This window comes from Semicossyphus pulcher, unplaced genomic scaffold, assembly GCF_022749685.1.
Source record: "Semicossyphus pulcher isolate SPU_LCO1_2020_fin unplaced genomic scaffold, fSemPul1.0.p SCAF_12, whole genome shotgun sequence".
NCBI lineage: Eukaryota > Metazoa > Chordata > Actinopteri > Labriformes > Labridae > Semicossyphus > Semicossyphus pulcher.
In genome coordinates this window covers 31,834,105-31,853,197 of record NW_027211626.1, presented here as the reverse complement: position 1 = coordinate 31,853,197, position 19,093 = coordinate 31,834,105, and the positions used below count along the sequence as shown (strand labels likewise).

Sequence of the window (19,093 nt, the reverse complement as noted above, 5' to 3'; positions counted from 1 at the left end):
AATTCATGAAGTTGATTTATTAAAAGAATGCAAGTACAATTTGCAACAGAGTGTCTTTTGTTCATGCTCAGTTAACTGCGCCATAAGTTCATTACTGGCCTATTAGAGTCTTGAAATATTCTTAATGAACTCATTAAGAACTTATTTTTTCCCTTTCCATATTAAAAAAATAGCCTACATGTGTCAAGCTATTTGGGGTTTTAGTTTAAATGCCTGCCTAAACTCGACCCGGCATAGAGGACAACAGAGGACGCTGGACAACTCCACACATTTCCTTCTTTATTTTGGCTTTTGGTTTCAAAAGAAGAATCAGTCAGTGTAAGCATTAGGTTGATAACCTTAAAAAAAAGGAAACCTAAAATCATATTAATTAAATCAGATAAGGTAACATTCAAATCTCTATATTGAAAATCATCTTAATTAAATCATATTGAGGCCATCATTCATTTAGCATAATCAATTTCAACACATGGTAAATATTAAAAGTTGTCATTACAATTTTAATCATATTTATGCCAATTGAAAATCATACCATTTATACTGTTTTTAAATACAATTTATTGTGTTATGTTTTTAAAGATAAAAATTGTCCTCATTACTAACTTAAGTAGTTTACTTTTACAAACTAAATTTAATCAGTAATTTTTTCACCATTCATTACAAATAAGATTTAATTTCAACTTAGAATTGCATCAATTAATCAAAATATCATGGCAGCTTTAAATGTCTAAGTTTCCATAAAACTTTTGAAATATAATTAAGCCCATCAAAAATGCTGACCTCTTGTGTGCTACTTAATTATTTACAGGATTTTAAACTAGGATTTTTAACACACCGGAGCCTAACTTATTCTAATAACATTTTCTCTTAGAATTATTGCTTTGCATCAGCGACTGCCCCTCCTCACTTAGGCTACTAGTAGCATTATTAGGCTATTGTTTACGTGCAGCTAAATGAAATTTGAAATTCTATATTTTCAAATAATTCTCTCACATTACTTTCAAATGATCGTACGTTGGGTATCACTGGAATATTAGGTCCTATACAATAACATTAACGTTTTGTTTGCATTGCACATTAACATACAATGTTAATACTAATAATACAATGACGACAAGTTATTGATATAACGATAATGACAGCCTAATAATAAATATTATAATAGCCTAATGTAATACCTATTTTAACATCTGCTATTACATAGGCTGTGTGGGAGTTCTTCATTGGAAAAGGGACAATTCACAGTATTGATCGCACACATTTTTGTCACAAACAACAATGATCAACTAGCAGATGATGATTATCATTAAATGACAATCGTGGCCAATGAGCTGTGGCATCATGTCATACTGTATGGCAAAACACACGAGAAAACTGTACATCTCTCTCTCATTGGCCACCACACAATAATCACTCAAAGATTAATGTTGAAAGCTGCTTTATGTCAAACACAAATATTGCACATAGCTTAAAACAGTGCAATGAAATAACTAAACTTCCTGTTGGCAGGCATTGGATAGAAAATATATTTTGGCCCAGAACTACTGTAGGCTACATTAAATTAGCTTAATAAGCTTAAAAACGTGTTTAACACAAAATATGACTGCTTTACATAGAAACTAGGACATTCAGATATTCTTAAAATGCAATGAAATAACTTAAATGTTGGGAAAGGATTCAAAAAACATATATATGAAGTTTTTCTGCCAATGTGCCGAATGTTGCTAAGTGCTACTCAGGGTGATTCATGTTGGGCCTCTCTTTAAATAACATAACAAAGAGTCGGTCTAGACCTGCTCTTTTTGTAAATTGTCTTGAGATAACTCTGGTTATGATTTGGCGCTATACAAATAAAATTTGATTGATTGATTGATTGATCTAGCTTTAGACGTAGGCTACTTTAAAGCTACAGAAATAAGTCCTTTCTCTATCGCCATGGACAGGCTGTGATGCCAGGCCGACCGTAGTCTAAACAAAGAATAATAAATAACCAAATACACCTTAATAAATACAAATGTGGCAAAAATTAAATAGCTGAAATAATATCAAATATAATTTACGTTGGCTGTGGCTGGTAAGTGTCCAATATCCACAAATACAATAAACAAATAGTAAAATAAACAAAAGGTCAGAACCAATATAAGATAGCTTCAATTTCAGATTGAGTTTCTGAGTTATGCAAGGCAGGCATCTGTATGCCTACAGATTTGTTGTTAAGAAAACAAGCTGGTTTGCTCTGTCTGCGGTTGGAAGTAACGATGTTGCCAGCTACGCTGAACAAGCGCTCTGATGGAGCTCTGATGGAGCTCTGATGATGCTGGTTGTGGTGATACAGAGGTATTTTCTTGCCATATTTGGCAATCCTGATCACAGGCTTCACCCTTTTGATTTCTGCTGTCATCTTCACATCAGCATCCTCCTCCCTCAGGACATCCTTCACAAAATGCAGCATGGGCAGCAAAGATGAGGTTTCATGTAATTCTCACTCAATAATATATTGGTATATTCCCCGACAGGCTTCAAACCATCCCTCTTGTCAGGTCAAGTTTGGGAGTGGGCGACAGCTCTTGTCATCAACAAAAACCCTTTTGATTGCAGGGATCTGTTCCAGGATTCTTTCCACCATGGCATATGTCGACCCCCAATGTGTTGCACAATCCTATGATGATGGTGACAATGAAGATTAATAATTCGTTGTAGACACATAGGTGGTCTATCCTACAATGATTAGATTTATGTTAAGGAGTTAGGCCTATCCGCCTTGACTATTATTTCGATTAGGCTAATGACATATTGCAAAAGCTTTTTTGCTTTCTCCTCCGTAGAGAGTCATTGACTGCCACATTCAAGTTGTGGCCAAAACAGTTCAGCCATGGCCATTTGAGGTCTCGGATGGCCGCAACAATATTGGCCCCGTTGTCAGTAATTATGGATGATATTTTACAGTCTTCTAGCAACAAAGTTCACCTCTTTCAAATCTTTGGTGATGCTCGCCCTGGTCCTATGGTCTTATTTTACAGCTCAGGGATAGCTGTGTTTGTGAAGTACTTGCGTCCGGGCAGCTCATATTGTTTGTCAAAAGTTTGTAGTAGTTCTTTAAAACTTGCCTTCTCAACAGTATGATAAGACACCATCTCATTGACCATATACTTTGAGACAGCTGCTGGGCACTTGGCCCACCATTCACTATTCCGTTTTTACTTTGAGCTTTTTGCAAAAGTTCCCACGATAGATGGCTGACTTGAGTCTTTGACTTTTCCAACAGCAGCATCTTTCTGTGATAGCTTAGCAGCCTCAGCAGGGTGGTGGACACGCAAATGTCCATGTAGGTTGCTAGTTTGCGACTCCTTCACCTGTACAACTTACAAAGCTTACAAATTGCCTGCATGATGTCCATGGGCTCGCCTTCTGCATCTGGCCTAAACCTAAAATATTCCCAAACAGATGACGTCACGTTTTTCTTTGCCACCAATTCCGTGTTTGCTCGCAGAATGAAAAAAAATCTATATTACAGCCTTAAGCCCTGTGAATAAACATGGAGACTCATTCACTTGATAAGACTTTAAAAAACATCATATAACACAAACTGTGCTGCAGACTCGCAGCGCTGAGAGGGGGAGAGGCAACGGGCACAAGGGTGATTGTGGATTGAAGAGATGACATGATATACAACTTAGTTTGATCAATGAAGCCTGATGCTCAGCTCTGTGTGAAATACAGTATATGATACAGCATACTTGAGATGCATAGCAGACTGGCGTCTCTGTTGACAGTGACAGACAGACAGATCCCCATGATTTACACAGATCCACGTTATTAATCGTCTGTGTCCTCCCCGCCTAACTGTGTTACTGTAAACTATGATGGGAACTATGATGAACTGATCGCAGGTTACTGCTCCTGCTCGTCTGCTCATCATATTTTCTCCTGTGCTGTAGTCACTTTGATAACCTGCTGCTGTACCTATCTATCAATCTATCTATCTATCTATCTATCTATCTAAAGCTTTAAAGAGGAAAGTTGACAGCGAAATAGGGCATACAAGGAAGAATGGAAAGACAACCTGGTTTCAAGAATGCAAAGCCAGTGTGTCTTATCTGAAATGAAGTTGTAGTTGTATGCAAGTAATATAATGTAAGACTGCATTATGAGAGAAACCATGGCACCTTCAAAGTGGCCTTTCCGCTCCAGACAGAGGCACGAAAGCACAGAATAATAATCATCAGCCCCCAATCCCTCACTAAAACCACCCACGACTTCTGCCTGACCATGGACAATTCCACTCTGTCTCCATCACCACACATCCGCAACCTTGGAGTCATTTTCGACAGCAACCTCAGCTTTGAACAACACGCCAATCAAATCACCAGGACTGCTTTTTTTCACCTCCAAAACATCGCTCGTCTCCGTACATCACTTTCTTTCTCTGCTGCCAAAACTCTGATCCATGCCTTCATCACATCCAGAATCGACTACTGTAACAGCATCCTTTATGGTTCATCCTCCAAAGTCCTCAATAAACTCCAACACATTCAGAACTCTGCTGCCCACCTCCTCACTCACTCCTGCTCCTGTGAACACATCACCTCCGTCCTCCAGAACCTCCACTGGCTCCCTGTTCCACAACGCATCCAGTTCAAAGCCCTCCATAACCAGGCCCCTTCATACCTCACAGACCTGCTCCACTGCCACGCTCCCTCCCGCAGCCTCCACTCCTCTGATGCAAACCTCCTCTCTCCGCTACACAGAACCAAGCACCGAACCCGGGGTGACAGAGCATTCTCCATAGCTGCCCCCTCCCTCTGGAACTCTCTACCCCAACACATCCGAGACTGTACTGAACTGACCTCCTTTTATTCATCATTTTAATTGTTTGGTTTCCTCTTATTGTGTTTCCTCTGTTCTTATTTTGTTTCTTCAGTTGTTTTAATAATGTAAATTGACTTTGAGTACCATGAAAAGCGCTACCTAAAATAAAATGTATTATTATAATTACTATTACTAATTGAAGCACTGACAGTAAGCGATTGCAGACAGCAGCAGAATCCTAGTGCAAGGCCTCACAGCTCACAGAAAAGGGCGTCCCTGAAAGCATCTTGGGTGATCGCACTGCACAACAGGCCATTCACTGACGCAGAGGTTTTCAAAGAAGTTAACAGTTAACAAACTGGAAGAGTTAGTTGCATTCACTATCATTACACACAGTAAACTTAATCGTGACAGACTGGGCTCCTGCTATGTTGGGAAAGCACAGGGGTCTGGTGAGCAGATTGAAGGAGCTGGCGCCCCAAATGCATGGACTTCATTGCCTCATCCACCAGAGTGTCCTTTGTGCCAGGCTCAGTGGTGAGCTGAAGGAACTAATGGATAAAATGATGTGTATCCTTAATTTTGTCAGGGCACCCAGCATTGGGGGAGAGGTAAAACTGTAGTGGACATGGTTGAAAAGCTGGAATCATTCACAAGGAAGCTGGAGTTGGTAGAGTCAGACATATCAGCAGGAAGGCTCCTGCATTTCAGTTCACTAAAATCACAGGCACCGGGACAGGTGATAGAGCTGATGGTGGACTTCATCAAGAAGTCACGGGCCAGCTTCACTTCTCGGTATGAGAACTACTCTATTCCAAAGGACATCATTGCTCTTGTACGTGATCCTCTCACAGTACGCGCAAATAGAGACTTCTCCACCCTGGCAAAAAAATGATCCCCTCCTTGGATGAAGCTGCATTTCAGATGGAGTGGATTGACTTCCAAACAACCTCCCTGGTCAGCAATGCGCTCAGAAGTGCGGAGTCTGTGAGCGCCTTTTGGGTTGCATGCTCAGATGAATACAGCATGATCAAAAGACTGCCATTTATGTGCTGCCACTGTTCCCTTCCATGTGTACATGAGAGTCGACCTTCTCCTCAATGAATGCGATAAAGACACAAGAAAGGAATCGACTGACTAATAAAAACCTTGAGAACTGCCTTCAGGTAAAAGTGACATCCAAAAAATCGTGGCGGATGGGAGATACCAGTTTTCACATTAAGTAAGTACTAAGCCATCGTTATGTATTCTGTAGCCAAATTGTATTGTCCAAAAAAAATGCTTTTTTTGTAGGCAAAAGATTAAAGATAGCGCTGTTGCCTTACAGCTAGAAGGTCACTGGTTCAAACCCCGGTTTGGGCAAGGTGGTGTGTTTCTGTGCCGAGTTTGCATGTTCTCCTCGTGCATGCGTGGGTTCCCTCCTGGGTCTCTGGCTTCCTCCCACAGTCCAAAGACATGCTTATAAGGTTAATTGGTAACTATAAATTGCCCATAGTTGTGGGTGTGAGTGCAAAAGGTTGTCTGTCTCTATGTGTCAGCCCTGTGATTGACTGGTGACCAGTCCAGGGTGTAACCCGCCCTTCGCCCAATGACAGCTTGGATAGGCTCCAGCCCCCCGCAACCCTGAAAACGATAATTGGTATAGATAATGGATGGATGGATGAATGATTCTGGTGATAACTGTTGCTGCTGCGATGGTGCTTTGTTTCAGCACCAGGTGCTGTCCACTGTCTGCAATACTGTTTGCGTCCTGTTCCATAGCCTGAATGTTTGTGTTTGTCACTGGCTGTCATGGCGTTGTTGTTAAGAAAAATAAATTAGCTAGCATTATTAGCTAGAAATATAAGTCTCTGTAGGTCATTAGTATGCTAATAGATGTGTAATTAGAGTGAGTTGTTAGCCTGAGCTGTGAACCCAGTATCACATCGTTAGTACCCTCTGGTGTTTATGGGTCGTTAGGCTCACATGTATGGCGCATGACATAAGGACAAGGACAAAATTAAGACTATTGAGAGGCCGAAGGAGGCTATATCCTTGCGGAAGCCAGCTACTGATGTGGCCAATGAAAGCCAGTGCAGGTAACTGAGAGGCCGGGGGTGGTAAATGAGAAGCCGGCTATTCATTCGACCAGGATGGCAAGTCATGCGTCTAACACAGCAACCCTTTGGACCAGTTACTGGCTAGGATGGTCATTAGCTTCCCAGGCTGGCGGCTAGCATGCCGAAGCTAGCAACCCAGTGGATCGTTAACTGGATAGGCTGGTCATTACCTTCCCAGGCTGGCGACTACCATGCGGAAGCTAGCAACCCAATGGATTGGTTACTGGAAAGGCTGGTCATTAGCTTCCCAGGCTGGCGACTAGCACGCCAAAGCTAGTGACATTAGCCATTGATTTGACTTGTCCTTTTCTTCTGTTGTATTTTAGCGGCGTTACTGCCACCTAAAATACAACAGAAGAAAATGACCTGTTGCAATTGTATAGCTTATTATTTTACTTGAGTCTAGATTGATTAATAGAGAAGGATGTAAACAAAATGTCGTTTAGTTTAGCTGGGGCCACCAAATTCCTCTCCATATGTATCCATGGTGTAGAAGTGTTGCCATTAAACCAATTTACAATGGGACGAATGGTAAGAGCCAGAAAATATAATTTAAAATTCGGTATTGACAGCCCCCCTAACTCCCTCTTTTTTTGTAAATTAGTCAGTTTTATTTTTGGTCTTCTTCCCCTCCGTAAAAATCTAGTAACCATACTGTGTATTTTATCGCAATATCTTGGAGGTGGAGCTAGAGGTAACATATAAGTACAGAAATTTAGTTAACTATTCAGCTCCTGTCTGAAGAAATATGGGTAAATTATTCCATCTTTCCAAATAATGTTTAGTCCTGTTAAAAGTTCTCAAATTAGGGAGACTACAGGGATGTCAAAATGTACACATTAGTCTTTGCTTATAGGATTCAGCGGTATTAAGGAGCACACAGGATGTGTGGAAGATAATAAGAAGAGAAGGACGTCATCAGCAAATAAGTAAATATGATGCTGAGTGGTTTTAAGTTGAAATGGTTTGATATTTTATATATCCTAATTGAGGTGCCAAGGGCTCAAGTGATAAGATAAATAACATTGATGAAATAGGATCTCTTTGACGACTGCTTATTTTAAATGGGGAGAGCAAACAGTGCCATTAATCATATTGGCCGAGGGGTTTGAATAGATTGTTTCAATCGTGTTCATAAAATTTGACCCTAATCCCATATGTCTCAATACACCCCATAAGAAAGGCCACTCAAGGCGATCGGAGGCCGTTTCTGCTTCAACTGATAATATAGCTGAAGATGTCAGGTTATCAGAAGCCTCCAGAATATGTAGTAAGCAACATATATTATTTTTAATAAACCTCCATCGAGTGGCTCTTTTGGGTAGATTACTGATCAAAAGTTTACATTTATATGCATGATGGTGCTTGATCGTTATATTTTGTACCAAAGACAAAAGGGAGAAGGGAAAGAAGTCTGTCCTAGAAAGGATTTATGCCTGTTGAATAAAAAGTATACGTATTCAATGTGGGATTGTGTGCCCTCCATAGATCCCTAAGATTGAAATCTGAGGGTAAGTGCTTTTATGCTTTCGTTGTTTGAAGACTAGGTCATAATTTGCTTCATTTGTCCAATTTTCGATTGAAGTATTGTATTCACATCAGAACCAATCATTAATTCAAATTCAAAGAGTTCAGCCAACACATTATTAACCTGAGTAAAAAAGGCATCTCTGTAAGTGTGTGGAGAACATATATGTTGACAAGGGCTTACTTTCCATGTCCATGAAATATACTTTAACAAAGGCAATTCTACCCTCTTCATCTCTTCCTGTGTTAAAGATTGTTTTCTGAAGTGTTTTATGTATTAATGTTATTACCCCTTTTGTTTTGTTTAAGGCAGAGGACTTTGTAAAGATAATGTTTAAATGTACTCACATCCTCTCTGAGCAGACATGTCTCCTGGAGCATAGCTACATCATCTTGATTTCTTGCTAGTAAGTCTAGACATGCTGCTCTTTTCTTAGGACTGCTAAGGCCTTGTGCATTACAACAAAAAATATGCAAACTAGCCATAGGATTTCTGTCATTTTCTATTTACACGAAGAAAATGTAATTTTAGGATTACCAAAAGTAAACAAAAAAGAAAAAGACACTAACAAACACCAAAATATACCTGACTTTACATGTGCACACACTGAAAAAGAAGACAAATCAAACCTAAAGCCAATCCCAAACTCCCAGCCCCCCTCCCCAAATACACAAGCTCCTACATCCCAACTAGTGACCATCCCTCCCTCCCACCTCCCACCCAACTCCAGTTCCCCACACCCTACTCCAGCAGGGTTTTAGCATAGTGGCAGTTCTATACTCTTCAAAACAATTGGACCTATTCAAATAATTATTTACCCCTATTTGTTCATTGTAAGCAAAGAAAAAGTATATTTTTATCATCATAGCCTTTATCCTAATAAAGGTAACGGATAAGAAAAGGGTAATATAAAGTCAAGGGCTTGCCTTCCATAATTGATGAATTCTTCCCAGTTCAGTCCAAGGATTTTCTTTTAACATACCTAACAAATAATAGTCTGTTTTAGAATGTATAAATCCTCATGAAGAGTTCATCCTTAAGTTGCAGATCACCCACAGCACCAGTTTCCTTGTCCAGGTTGGTTTCTAAATTATCCTCATAGAATTCCTGGGCCTTTTCTAGAGATGTAAAGATGTGTGTATTGCTTTGAAACGTCACAATCAACTTGGCAGGGTAGATAAATCCACTCCTTCTATTCAATTTACGCAGATGCAGGGATTTCTTCTGTTTTTGTAGAGCCTCTGGTCATCTTCAAGCTGTTAAAGTCGTTTATTCTAGTCATCAGCAAAGGATTTGGAAGTTCCTAGAGTCCCCTCACTTTTCTCCACTCTTGATTTAAGACTAGAAGTAAGCTCATTCACAGGTTGCAGCTTTGTGTCAAACACATCGGATGTTTCCTCACGAATAATTTTGCGCAGCATGGCTGCCAGTACCGCATTGCACATTGCTTGTTTAGAGCCTTTAACCGCCATTATTGTGCATTATTTTAACTTTATAACTTTTTTGACGTGCACCTCAGTCAATCACTAGGGAATCTTAGAAAACATGAGGAATAAGCCCTTTCTTAATGACTTGAATGCACAAGTTAATATTGTCAAGACGCAATCTCAGTCATTCAATGCCACCGGAACTGGAAACAATATTTATTGATTAATATCACTGCCTGAATGTCTTTGGTTACAGTGGGACATTTGAAATGAAAACACCTCATCATCAAAGCGTGTGTCATCAAAAGTTATTTTATCCATTATAATTAATAGATAATTTCACACATTCGCAGGGAGATCCTGCAAACTTCACCTTCATCCCGGGAGGCGACTCCCCACTGAACCACAGTGCCGCCCAAGTATGCAGTGTGAAATATAATTTATTAAAGCCCCAGTTGTTATGGATTGTAGTCATCAGATAATTTCCTGTTTTATTTTGTCACCTTGTCTCCTGTGATCTTTTGATTATGTGCCCTGTCCTTATTGTTTTCACCTGCCATTGATTGTCTCACCTGTGCCTGATTAGTCTCACCTCCTAAGTTTCATTTAGTTTTTGTGTTTTTCTTTGGCAGTTCATCGCATGTTGTCCCTAGTGATACTCGTGTTTGCCTGGATTATTTTGGATTTTGGTTTCCTGGACTCTTGTGTTTTCTCCTTGTGGCTCCTTGCGTTAGTTGGACCCTTTGTTAGATTTTGTAACCAGGGGTCCGTTTCACAAAGCAGGTTTATTGAAAACTCTGAGTCTGTTAACCCTGAAATGAGGGAAACTCTGAGTTTTCCGTTTCACAAAGGGAGGTAACTTAAGCTCTCGGTCAGTTACCGTAGTAACAGACTCTATGAACCTAACCTGGTCGCGAGCAGGTTTTCTTCAGGAAACTCAGAGTTTCGCTCCGATTCGGTTTTATATTCTCTTATATTCTGTTATATTCTATCAATTCGACTTCCTCATTCATTCAGCCCGTCTCACGCGTGTGTTTAAGCGGTTACTGAATTAAAAGAAGAAACGTTGCGTCTCTGTGCTGCTCTGATCCCTTTGCAAAAGTCAAATCTGTGTCAAAGTCATCATTTTTAGATTTTCCAACACCACTGCCGAGAGCACTCAAATAAGACACCTTAATTTATTGGAATTTTTTTATTTATTTAAACTAACACATTCAGTTTAATCAACATAAATTATAATGTATGCAAAGTCAGCATCATGTTAGGGATAAAGCTAATCCACATTAAAACAGCCACTGAATTATATTTCATTAGTTTAATATTTAAAATATGATTGAAGTGCTTCCATGTATGTTTTTTTCTCCCGCTGCATTGCTCCTAAATTAATATAAATTTTAGCTTCCGGTCGTGTTTAAGTATTAAATAAATAGACCAGTTTAAACTAGCGCATTAACTTGAGCAGCAGTTTCTTCCCACGCCGCTTCTCTCTCTTTTGCAGCTGCAGCCGTGTTACTTTATTTTTCTAAAAACATGCTCGTATTCGCTGAACGTCCGTGTGAGGATTTCGAGCTCCACTGGTGTGACGTAGGAGGACCTCTTTTTGTGTACCGTTGCCATGGTGAATCGTGGTGTCGGGGCTCCATTAATGCTGGCTTTTTACAGTCAGCGTGCACGCACTTAACTCCGGGTGAACCTACTCAGAGTTGATTGAACTAACTCTGATCAGCTGTTCTGGAACCGAAAACTCAGAGTTTCCTATCTCAGAGTAGATCAACTCAGAGTTCAGGGTTAGACTCAGAGTTTGTTGAACCTGCTTTGTGAAACGGACCCCTGGACTCCCTAACTCAGTATGACTTTTGTTTTGCCTTTTTGTTAAATAAATAGCATTGTCTGCACCTGGGTCCTATACCATTTTATTTAAAACAGAACCTGAAACCAGTGTAGTGTATGAAGCTCAAACTGAGTGAAGTCAAACTCTGAATATGGTTGCAGATTGACTGCAGTGAAAACTTCTACTTTGCTGTTAATTTTTCAGAAAACATCAATTTTTTCATCATTTGTTTATAATTCAGCCTGATTGACACCATGAACCTCAAACTGAGGACTTAGAAGAGATGTTTTATCTCCATGAAGCCTTTCTTGATGAATGCACAATCAATAAAAAAATAGAACCTTCTCGAGCCATCTCTGCCACAACCAGAGCCACCTGGCAGCTCAGGCTGCTTCTCCTCTGTAACGCCTGAGCCAGTGTCGGAAGAATCCCACTTCTGGAAATCTCCACAGCAGCATCTTTCTCTGTGGACATCAAACACACCTGATCACATGTAAAGAAAAAACTCTGTTCATATACAAGACCATGTAAATACACACATACATAAAGACATTCACAATCAAAACTATGGAAGTACCTTCTAGAAATCAGAGTGTCACATGACTTACTCTTCTCCAGCAGAGCAGCCAGCACTGTGTCCAAGTGAGGCTTCAGCTCCTCTTCTATCAGCTCTGTGCTCACACTGAGAGCCTGTAGAGCATCACTCAGGGTGCCTGCAACATACATGCATGCGCACACACACACACACACACAGTTATAGTTATATTCTGCAGTGTCATATTCCGTAATAATAAACACTTGAGGGGGGATGAATCTTTGTTGAATCAACAAACAGGAGGCAGGTGTGAAGCAGTGAGCAGTGTGAGTTAGTATGAGTGAAACGTTTCCTGAAAACCTTAAAATGAGGAAATTAATGATTAATTAACATCCTGATCAGAAGAGGGACCTCATCTAACCCTAACCCGGGTCTTTGAAGAGGTCATCATGGTATATTAACTCTTTAATCACACGATGAAATCTCTATATTGAATCAGGAAGTAGTCCCTCCATTCAGCATCATACAGGAAGTGGTCCCACCATTCAGCATCATACAGGAAGTGGTCCCAACATTCAGCATCATACAGGAAGTAGTCCCATCATTCAGCATCATACAGGAAGTGGTCCCACCATTCAGCATCATACAGGAAGTAGTCCCAACATTCAGCATCTTACTGGAAGTAGTCCCAACATTCAGTGTCACACAGGAAGTAGTCCCAACATTCAGCGTCATACAGGAAGTAGTCCCAATATTCAGCATCTTACTGGAAGTAGCATCAACATTTAGCATCATACAGGAAGTAGTCCCAACATTCAGCATCTTACAGGAAGTAGCATCAACATTTAGCATCATACAGGAAGTAGTCTCAACATTCAGCATCTTACTGGAAGTAGCATCAACATTCAGCATCATACAGGAAGTAGTCCCAACATTCAGCATCATACAGGAAGTAGTCCCAACATTCAGCATCTTACTGGAAGTAGTCCCAACATTCAGCATCATACAGGAAGTAGTCCCAACATTCAGCATCTTACTGGAAGTAGTCCCAACATTCAGCGTCATACAGGATGATAAATTTAAAAATTTTAAAAGACATCATGTATTTGTACTTTTTACTTTGAATACTTAAGTACAATTAATATGACAAAAATACTTTTGATACTTAGGTACCAAAAAGGTCAGATACATAGACTTTTTCTCAAGTCATATTAGAACAGCTGAGTTTTATATACACCAAAGTCATTTCCTGGTTTGATATCTGTACTCTTACTCAGGTATGACTTTCAGGTACTTTATCCACCACTGGTCCTGATGCAGGACTCAGGGAAAGGCGACAGAGTCCTGAATGAGCATCTGAGGCTGACAGCTGACTCATAGGGGAGCATAAAACTCAATGTTACCTTGAGTTTAAATGAAAAGCATAAAACTCAATGTTACCTTGAGTTTAAATGAAAAGCTTTAAAGGTTATCAGTAAAAATTAACTGGAAACGAGTAAAGAGAGTTTTTATTTTAAACCTGAAAGCAAAGAACCACATGGATCAGACTGACATCTAGCATCAAAGACTTTCTTGAGATTTGATTAAGGTTGTCCTCAATTTATAAAAACTTGATTGACAACCCATAAATAAAGGTCACTGTAAAATACCACACCCAGGTTTCTTGCTACAGGTTTTTTACCAGTAGACAGGAAGACAAAATGTTGAGTTGGGTTTGTTTTTTGGGAGCTGGACTTCATGTTTGTTTTCATTTAGAAAAAGGTTTGGACATCCAGCATTTATCTTCAAAAGACAAAAAGAAACAGGTGATTAAAATGTTCGTCTTCTCTGAGATTAAATGGGACATAAATTTGAATGAGGTTCCCATAAAAAAGGTGTGTATATAGATGTGTTACATGTTTACACAGAAGTGGAAAGAGTTAAAGGTCAGACAGGCCGCTGCTGACAAACTTCTCTGTGCTCCAATATCTGTTGTGTAATTCATCAGGTGTCAGGGACAATACATGTGTAATAACCTAATCAGTTGTACATGTAAATAATACAAACATCCACTGTGCATGAGAAATATGTTATTTATTATGGTACTCCAATTTATGTACTGAAGTAATGCTTAACTAATGCATGACTTGTGATGATTTAATGCATGAATCAATGCAGGATGTATCATGAATTCCTGTTGCTCACCATTAAGAAATGATGAAGGGGGGGCGCTGCTGAGCAGTTAATGGAGTAGGACGTGAGTTTGGAGGCTCCTGCCGATATTGATTGAAATTTTAATTCATCTGCGCTTTTCGGTCATATATTTAGTCTTGTCTTACTCCGCTCCATTTTTTGTCTGGAATATTAACTTGGGACTACGTTAAAATGGCTGGAAAGAGCATAAAAACTCGCAACACTATTCAGACACTACTGAGGCCTAGCCCGCAAGCTACGACGACATCCTCGAGTGAGCCGCCCACTCCCGTTGTGTCCGGCTCATCGCAGGCTGACCCTGACATTGTCGCTCTCAAGTTTGAATTACAGGCGACTCTCTGGGATGCTTTGCCAACTATCCAGCTCGACCTGCAAGCCGTGAAAACACAGTTGGCGAAGATAAAGCTGATACTGATGCTACTGTGGCTACACTGAAAGGTACTGTTGGGGAAATGGAGCATGCACTCTCCGGGTGTACAGACGACATCGCTCAGATGAAAAGAACCATTGAGTGCCTCACTGCTAACGTAGCTAAGCTGGAAGATAAATGTGAGGACTTGGAGCAGAGAAAGTCTAAGGATTATGTCAAAACCTTGGCTGTTCGGTCACAGCCGACTTTTTCACTCTTCACTGCACTCAGGCTTGCTACTATACAGTGTTATTGTTTGTGATTATTAAAACTATATTATTGTTGCTTTATTGCTTAGAGTTTGTGGACTCGCTAATCTCAAATCTACCTTTGCACTAATAAGTGGTTTTCCGGTTTGATACACTAACTAGGTTAGTGTTACTTTTGTTTGGTTAAAATTATAGGCTATCTGGTATTGTTTTTTTTTCTTCTCTCTTACGAGTTATTAACAAGTCATACACAATATTTTGGTTCTTAAAAGAGCAATGAAAATTACTGCATCTGCACTACCTCATTTTAAGCTTTTGCACAGAGCTGTGAAGGACTTGATATTTGTTAATTAGTATATTTTTCTCATGCTTTGCTACCGTACTGCCTGTATTTCATCTATCTGATCTATATGGAAATTTGTTAGGATGTTTATTTTTGTTGTTTTGCTGGAATGTTCACTGTCAGACAAAACAAGATTTCGTGGTGTGAGTTTTTAAAATATATTGTATTTGCCATTTTACGCATACTGTTGATCAGATTTGAAATCGGTAGGAGTTTTTTCTCTTACTTCTGTTTATTCTGCTTACTCTCCGAGGCGTTTTCACATTGTTGGGGACGACCTTTGGTTACTGTGGGAAACACCGCTGTCTCCTTTGTTCTGTGGTTATATGGAGACCTCGGCTCTTTATGGCTATCTGTATTTTTGTTGGTTATTTTATTTAAATGGTTAACGGAAATATAGGTCCCAGCATTGCTGGGTCAGGCACACCTCTCAGATTTATTTCTTGGAATATCAGAGGCATGGGTAATCCTGTTAAGAGATCTAAGGTTTTTACACACTTGAAACATTTAAACTCTGATGTAGTATTTTTATAGGAGTCTCACCTTCAGATTCAGGATCACCATAGACTACACTGCCCTTGGGTGAGTCAAGTCTTCCATTCAAACTTTAATTCAAAAGCAAGAGGAGTCGCCATTTTACTTAGCAAAAAAGTACAGTTTTCATCCACTAATGTCATCGCTGATAAGAATGGCTGATACCTCATAGTTGCTGGAACCCTAATGCAAAAAAGGGTTTTGTTGGTAAATGTGTATGCACCGAACTTTGACGATGCTGAATTTGCTAACAGATTACTGAGCAACCTCCCCTTCTTAAACACTCACCAATTGATTTTCGGAGGGGATCTAAATTATGTGTTTGACCCAATGTTGGATCGGTCCAATTCCCGTAATCTGACTCAATCTCCTATGTCTAAAACATTCTCTGATTTTATGAGGCAGAATGGTCTTGTTGACGCATGGAGATCTCGTAACCTTTCAATTAAAAAATTATCTTTTTTCTCCCAGGTGCATCATTCATATTCAAGGATTGATTATTTTTTTATAGATAGCACTCTTAATTCATGTGTAGTTTCCTCTGACTATTTAGGCATCGTAATATCTGACCCTGCACCTTTGTTATTAGATATTCAATTATCTACTTATAAACGTAGCCCACCACTTTGGAGATTTAACTCTCTTCTTTTGTCAGATAAAGAATTTTGTGACTTCATTTCGAATTCTTTTGATGAGTTCCTTTCTTTCAATCAGAATGACTTCACTTCATATTCATTGTTATGGGAGACATTTAAATCTTATGAGGACAAATTATTTCTTATTCTGCTCTTTCTAATAAAAGACTTAATGCTAGGCTTAATGCACTTACATCTGCGATTGGTAACCTTGATCAAAGATGTGCACTGAACCCTTCTCCAGAACTGCTCAAGCAGCGTTTAGATTTACAGGCAGAATTCAATCTCATATCAACTAAAGAGGCAGAGCGCTTGTTATTACCCAGTCGTGGCTCATATTATGAACATGGTGACAAGGCAAGTCGATTACTGGCACATCAACTACGGCGACAGGCCGCTTCCCGTTTGATACCTAATATTAAAAACACTGATGGCATAATTACTACAGATCCCCTTGAAATTAATGCTACTTTCAAACCATTTTACTCCTCATTATATAAATCTGAATTTCCCACAGACAATACTAAAATGAATGAATTTATTCGAAATCTTTTGAATCCTGTGATTGATTCTAATACTGCCAAGCAATTGGACTCCCCACTCTCTCCTGAGGAAGTGTCAAATTCAATTAAAGCTATGCAATCTAATAAAAACCCCGGCCCGGACGGGTTTCCGATTGGAAAATTGGCACCATTACTCTTATCCGTGTTCAACGAATCCTTGGAATCTGGCTCTTTACCACTGACTCTGACACAAGCCACTATAGCTATCCTCCTTAAAAAGGATAAAGATCCAACCTCCTCTGGTTCTTATAGTCCATTATCTCTGCTTAATGCTGATGTGAAGGTGTTGGCTAAAGTAATCGCATTTCGTTTAGAGAGCGTGCTTCCTTCTATTATATCTGAAGACCAAAATGGTTTTATAAAAGGACGTCAATTGTTTTTTAATACCCGTACACTTTTAAATATAATTTACTCTAAGTATTCGGCTGAACTTCCTGAGATTGTAATTTCATTAGATGCTGAAAAAGCATTCGATAGGGTAGAGTGGGAGTACCTGTTTGCAGTTTTGAAGAAATTTGGATTCGGTGATACATTTATTTCTTGGATTCGCCTCCTTTACTCATCCCCTAAAGCCAGTGTCCATACTAATGATATTTACTCTGATTATTTTGTTCTGGGACGCGGAAGTCGCCAAGGCTGTCCTTTATCACCTCTGCTCTTTGCCATCGCCATTGAGCCTTTGTCTATTATATTAAGATCTTCCCCCTTATTTAGAGGAATCGTCCGAAATGGAATTGAATACAAATTATCGTTATATGCTGTTGATTTGTTATTGTATGTAACTGATCCTACAATTACTGTCCCTGCTGTCTTAAGTATTCTCGAGAACTTCAGTTCCTTTTCAGGTTACAAATAATTAAATCTGGAAAAAATTGAATGTTTTCCCGTTAACACTGCAGCATGTTGTCTCCAACAGTCAGACTTACCTTTTCAATTTAGCTTGTTGGGGTTTAAATACCTGGGTATAAACGTGACACGTTCAATATCTAACCTTGCATCAGCTAATTTCACTTTCCTTATCTCAAAGATTACATCGGATATTCAAAGGTGGGGTAACCTCCCCCTTTCATTAATCGGCAGGATCAATGCTGTCAAAATGAATATTTTACCAAAATGTATTTTCTTATTTCAGTCAATTCCTCTTTTTCTGCCAACACTTTTTTGATTCACTGGATAGGATAATTTGTTCTTTTATTTGGGCTGGGAAGTCACCAAGGGTTCGTAAAACTTTATTGCAGAGATGCAGACTTGGTGGGGGACTTGCATTACCCAGTTTTCAATCTTACTACTGGGCTGCTCACATTTATAAACTTTGCTATTGGATCCTCTTGGTGTAAATTAGAACTATCATCTTGTAGGATATCCTCTGTACCTGCTTTACTTTATTCTTCTCTACCTACAAAACAGTTTATACTCTCTTTATACACTGATAACCAAGTGGTTCTTAACACACTTAAGATCTGGTATCAATTTAGACGACACTTTAAATTTGTAGCTGTATCTTCTTTGGGTCCTTTAAACAACAACCACTTATTTCCTCCATCACTTTCAGACTCAACATTTTCAGTGTGGTATGACAAGGGGATCAAACAATTCAAACATTTATATTTAGATGGTGTCTTTGATAGTTTTGCCAACTTGTCATCTAGTTATGGCCTCCCTGTTACTCATTTGTTTCGCTATTTTCAAATTCGTAATTTTGCTTCTAACTGTTTCCCTAATTTTCCCTCTGTACCTCCAGAGCAACCTTGGGAGGGCTTGCTTTCATATATTCCACATCAGAGAGGAATGATTTCGAATATATATGATTTCATTCTGGCATTAAGCAGTCAGTCGGATACCAAAATTAAAAGCACATGGGAAAGGGAACTGGGAATACAATTCAATCAATCAATCAATCAAATTTTATTTGTATAGCGCCAAATAGTAACCAGAGTTATCTCGAGACACTTTACAAAAAGAGCAGGTCTAGACCGAC

The 19,093-nt window shown here is 39.3% G+C and overlaps 1 protein-coding gene across 1 annotated transcript in view; it reads right to left on the bottom strand.

The window, feature by feature from the left end:
* The window catches only part of LOC138588969 (rap1 GTPase-GDP dissociation stimulator 1-B), a 43,470-nt gene that overhangs the window by 20,601 nt on the left and 3,776 nt on the right, over window positions 1-19,093 (bottom strand). Inside the window, exons 2-3 of the mRNA XM_069659229.1 lie at window positions 12,303-12,407; window positions 12,036-12,158 (exon numbers count right to left, since the gene is read on the bottom strand). Of these exons, the coding sequence (XP_069515330.1) occupies window positions 12,036-12,158; window positions 12,303-12,407 (228 nt within the window). The remainder of the gene's footprint in view (window positions 1-12,035; window positions 12,159-12,302; window positions 12,408-19,093) is intronic.